Source organism: Camelus dromedarius, chromosome X (assembly GCF_036321535.1).
Source record: "Camelus dromedarius isolate mCamDro1 chromosome X, mCamDro1.pat, whole genome shotgun sequence".
NCBI lineage: Eukaryota > Metazoa > Chordata > Mammalia > Artiodactyla > Camelidae > Camelus > Camelus dromedarius.
Genome location: NC_087472.1, coordinates 78,111,572 through 78,116,550, shown reverse-complemented (window position 1 = coordinate 78,116,550; position 4,979 = coordinate 78,111,572). Strand labels below are relative to the sequence as shown.

At 54.3% G+C, this 4,979-nt stretch overlaps 1 protein-coding gene across 1 annotated transcript; it reads left to right on the top strand.

Annotated features, from left to right (window-relative positions):
- Positions 1 to 272: 272 nt before the first annotated feature.
- On the top strand, positions 273 to 4,623 carry LOC105102860 (CXXC-type zinc finger protein 1). Its single transcript, XM_064483191.1, is given in 11 exon segments — positions 273 to 326; positions 1,155 to 1,306; positions 1,423 to 1,487; positions 1,490 to 1,593; positions 1,694 to 1,851; positions 2,196 to 2,403; positions 2,505 to 2,615; positions 2,935 to 2,984; positions 3,201 to 3,297; positions 4,243 to 4,395; positions 4,473 to 4,623. Coding segments are annotated over 11 exon segments (1,299 nt in total). The 3' UTR covers positions 4,620 to 4,623.
- The last annotated feature ends 356 nt before the right edge of the window (positions 4,624 to 4,979 follow it).

The window sequence follows — 4,979 nt, the reverse complement described above, 5'->3', positions numbered from 1 at the left end:
TCTAGCTCGAAAATAGTATGTGTTCTCCAGTTGATAATTGTCTTAATCAAAATGTGTATATTCTTTCTGTGTATGTGTGTGCTTGCTCTTTTTATCTCCAAGAGTAGTGATTTGTATGTGTATAACACACACATTTTCCAAAATATGTATATTTTTATATTTTACTAAGTGTTACTGGGTTCAGGTAGGAGTACTTTTCAGGATAAAGACTGCCAAATTATTCTAGGTGAGTGAATCAGGGTAGTTGGGGCACCGCGTGGTGTGTGCACGTGATGGGGGCAGGGCGTGTGCACGTGGTGGTGCTGGCCTGGCTCATCACGTGGGAGGTAAGGCAGAACCAGAACAGCGCATGTGCAGGAAGTGGGGCGGGGCATATGAAGCTGAGCGAGTGTGGGAAGAGGGCAGGGCCTGGCACAGGGCAGGGCTGGGTTTGCCCTGGTGCAGTGTATGGGGCACTTAGCGCTGGGAGCCTTAAGGCGAGACAGAGAGTGTCCAAGAGGGCAGAGTCGGGCACGTGGAGCCTGGAGAGACTAGGCCTACGGGGCGGGGCAACAAGATAGGCAGAACGTGTCTAGGGGCGGGGCCATGAATGTTCTGGCGGGCTGGGCAGAGGGGGCTTGTCAGGGTCCACTGTGCAGGGCAAGCAGGGTAGCAGGTGTGTCCTGGAGGGTGGGCAAGGCAGGCTGAGCCGTGCGAGTGTAAGGAGGTAAAGTCTAGCTTTTCTGGGTGGATAGGCAGGGCCTTATGCATTCGAGTGGGCAAGGTGGAGCCAGATGGACTAGCCAAGTGTGCCTGAATAAGGTGGGCAAGCAGGGCCAGGCGGTGCCAGTCGTTCCCAGGTGTATCCAGGCCGATGCTGTGGGCCCCAGCCACTGTGGCCAGAGGGTGAGGCTAGGAGTGCTGGGGCAAGATGAGCCCCTCCCCACCCGCTTAGTGCTGACCCAGAGCCCTCCTCCCATCAGCACAGAAACCCTATTTGTAATCCCTGGTCTCTGGTGAATCCAGGACACAGGATGGATGGGGGAGTGGAGCTGGTGCGAGAGTCTGCCCTTCAGCTCTTACCTGTAACACCATCGGAAACTTTGCCATGGTCCCACTGGCAGCTGCCCACTTTGTCACAGCTGCCTCGACTGCGGAAGTCTGGGCTGTCCTAGGAGTACCAGGTGGTGGTGATGCCACTGGCAGTAAAGGAAGCATCTCAGACAACAGCTCCACACCAGTTGTTGTCTGAAAAGGACCTGCCTCAGGACTGAAACTTATACCAGGAGTTTTGCATAAGAGACTTTTGACAATCAAAGCCTGATAAGTGTCTGGCAGGGCCCTTGGGTAGAAGGATGGGGACAGTGAAGACAGGGAGGGCCAGCAATGAGGAGAGAGGAGGCAGGGAGGGCCCAAAGATCCCTTAAGAAACAGGTTGCAGAGACATCAGCTTTTTCCTGGCCTACAACCCTGGATGAATAACATTGAAGAGTTCCCGTTCTTAGATTCTGACTGCAGAACCAAGCAGTGGATATGAAGAAAATGGAGAATTTGAAGAGAAAAGTGGAGTGGAAGGTGACAGAAATGGTGGAGTCGGGGGGCATGGAGGCAGAGGTTGGGGGCGGGATGCAGGACAGGAGTACAGGGTTAGGGGGCTGACATTGACTCCCCTGTCCTGGCCTTGACCACTCGTGTCCCACAAAAGGAGAAGAAGCAGAAGCAGAAGCTCAAGCGAGAGTGTGAAGACCCAGAGCCGTCAAAAGTCAACGACTCAGCCTCGCTGCGGCAGTGCCTGGGACCCGGCTGTGTGTATCCCACCCGGCCAGGCTCCAAGTACTGCTCGGATGACTGTGGCATGAAGCTGGCAGCTGAGTGAGTGCACTGGAGATTAAGGAACAGGGTGTGGAGGGTATGTCCATCCACCCTCCTACCCAAGTATCCTCCCATCATTTATCCCTCCACCCACCGATCTGTCCATTCTTACATCCACCTACCTGCTGAACCACCTATCCACGTTCCGCCCACCAACCCACTCAGTCATCATTACTCACTCAGCTATCTACCTATCCAGGCAACCATCCACCATTCAATCACTCACTCACCAACATTCACTCATCTACCATTCATTAGCCTAAATCTTCACTATTTGGTCACACATCCATTTCTTCTTCTCTGAATGCCCCCACATACCCATTTCTTGTTGTCCCCCCTTCCAGCCGCATCTATGAGATCCTGCCCAAGAGCATCCAGCAGTGGCAGCAGAGCCCCTGCATTGCTGAGGAGCTTGGCAAGAAAATGCTCGAGCGCATCCACCGTGAACAGGAGGACACCCACACTCGCCTGAAGGAGTTAGAGTGCCATTTCAACGAACTTGAGGCCATCATTCTGCGTGGCAAGCAGCAGGCTGTGTGCGAAGATGAAGAGGTGAGTGGGAATGGGTGGGGTGGAGCCGAAAGGTGCCTGGTATCTTGCCTTGCCGTCCCCACTCTGCACTGCTTCGCTGTCCCCTCTGTTGTCCTATGCAGAGCAACAAACCTGGCAGGAACAGCGTCGACCTGCAGATCTGCTGTGTCTCCTGCGGGCAAGCCATCAGTGTGCATGTTGCCCTGCGCCACATGGAGCGCTGCTTTGCCAAGGTTGGGGCATTGGCTGGGAGCAGATGGGGCAAGGGTGTTTTTGGCTGGGTGGAGTCCATGGGGAGCGGGAGCAGGTTTGGTGCCTGGGCGTTTGTTGTAGATAAGAATACAACACACACCCATGGCTCTACCCATTTGTGCTTTTCTTCCATCCCCAGTATAAGGGCCAAGATTTGGGCATCAGCTACTGGTGGCAGGGGCATTAACTGGGCAGACAGCATAGGGTCCACAGGGGACAAATGGGTTGTTTGGGGCTCTGTCATGGGAGGGCATTTGGTGTATGTCCACAGTTCCTCCCATTTCTACTCTCTTTCCGCAGTATGAGTGCAAATCGACCTTTGGATCCTTGTACCCAACTTGCATTGAAGGGTGAGTGTGGGTGCTACTCAGGGTCAAAGGCATGATGTGGGCAGGGGCGGGAGCAGGGTGGGCAAGATCAGGGGCAGGATGTGGGTGGGCTCTGAGACAGAGGTAGGTGGGTTAGGGGCAGGGTATGGGTGACATTGGGGACAAAGTGTGGGCAGGGTACAGGGTGGGATCACCCTCCTCCTGACCCTTAGTTTCTCACTTTGACCCTCTCCCCAGAGCCACAAGGCTCTTCTGTGATGTTTACAACCCACAAAGTAAGAGATACTGTAAGCGGCTCCAGGTGCTATGCCCTGAGCACTCAAAGGACCCCAAGGTGAGCCTTTTCTTTCTCAACCTCATCAACCTCCCTTCCTCCCTACCTGGCCACCCTCTTCCTCTTGTCCTCCGTACTTGATTGCCTCCATCCCTTCTTCCATCTGCCTGAATGCCTTCAGACCTCCTGACCAACCCCGCTGTGTCCCCTCCTCCCTTCCTAACCACCCTACACTCCCCTTTCCTTACGGCCAAGTCACCTTCCAGCCTTACTTTCCTCTCTGCCTGGCTGCTATTTATTTATTCATAACCTCCTTGCCTGAGCCGCCCGCCCCCCATTTCTCTCTGTCTCTGCCTGACCAGCCTCCATTCCTCTGCTCCCTTCTTCATAACCATTCCCTCTTGTTCCCGTCTCCTCACTTGCCCATCCTCTATTCTTTTCCCAGCCCCTGCCTGACCACCCCACCTTCCTCCCCTCCTCCCTGCATGGCCACCCTCAATTCCTCTCTTCTCTTTTTCTGACTTCCCTCCATTCCTATTCTCCCTGCCTCACTGCCCCAATCACCTTCTCCCTGCCTATCATCTCCTAAATCCCTTCTCCCTCCATGTTTAATCAGTCCCTGTACCTCCCACCCTCCAATTTCATTCCTCGCCTCCTCCAGTGTCTTACCAGTCCCTATTCATCTAATTCTCCCTGTCAGACCTCCCCTCCATCTTTCCTCTCCTTCCTCTTTGACCTCTCTCTGTTCTTCTGCCCTTCCTGCTGGATCACCTCCATTCCTACATCCCTGCTTAACTTCTTCTTCCATCCTTCGTGCTTGATCACCCCCGTTTTGCCCCCTCTCCTTTACTTAATCACTGAGTTCCTCTCATCCCCCCTGCCAGGTCCCTCCCCATTCCTCTCCTTCCTGCCAGACTGCCCTCCTTTCCCTTCTTCCTCTCATCTTGCCTGCCTTTTCACCCTCCATTGCCACCCTCCTCCATCATCCTTCATTCTTCCCCGCAGGTACCTGAGGATGAGGTGTGTGGTTGCCCACTAATGCAAAATGTCTTTGAGTCCACTGGTGATTTCTGTCGCCTCCCCAAACGCCTGTGCAACCTCCATTACTGCTGGGAGAAGCTGAGACGTGCCGAGGTGGACCTAGAGCGTGTGCGCGCGGTAGGCTATGAGGCTGAGTGGGGCTGAGGGGCGGGACTGGGTCTAGAAGCCCCCCTCTCACACTCACCCGCTCACAGTTGCACAAGCTGGAAGAGCTGATGGAGCAGGAGCAGAAGGTGCGCACAGCCATGATGAATCGGGCAGGGCTGCTGGCCCTGATGCTTCACCAGACCATCCAGCATGACCCGCTCACCAGCGACCTGCGCTCCAAAGTGGACAACTGAGCCCTGCTCAACTGAGGTCCTGTACCTAACCTCTGCAGAGGTTTTTCTCAGGGCATCTCAGAGTTTCTCGGTGCTTCTCTGTTCACTGTTTGGTCTCCTGTCTCTGTCTATGCCTCCTTGGGAGAAGGGTCCTCAAAATTTCTGTCCGTTCTTCTATCCCCCTTATTATCCTGAACGTGGGCGAGGCCAGGGGATCCGCCCTGCCCTCATCTCCCACTGTTCAGAGTTATGTTTACAAATTTTAGAAGAACAAGAGATTTTAATATCCCCTGATAGCCCTTCAGCTTGTCTCTCTGGCCACAGGACCCAGTTCCAAAACTTCAATGGTGGTGGTGACAGTACAGCTGTAGTTGGAGGCCA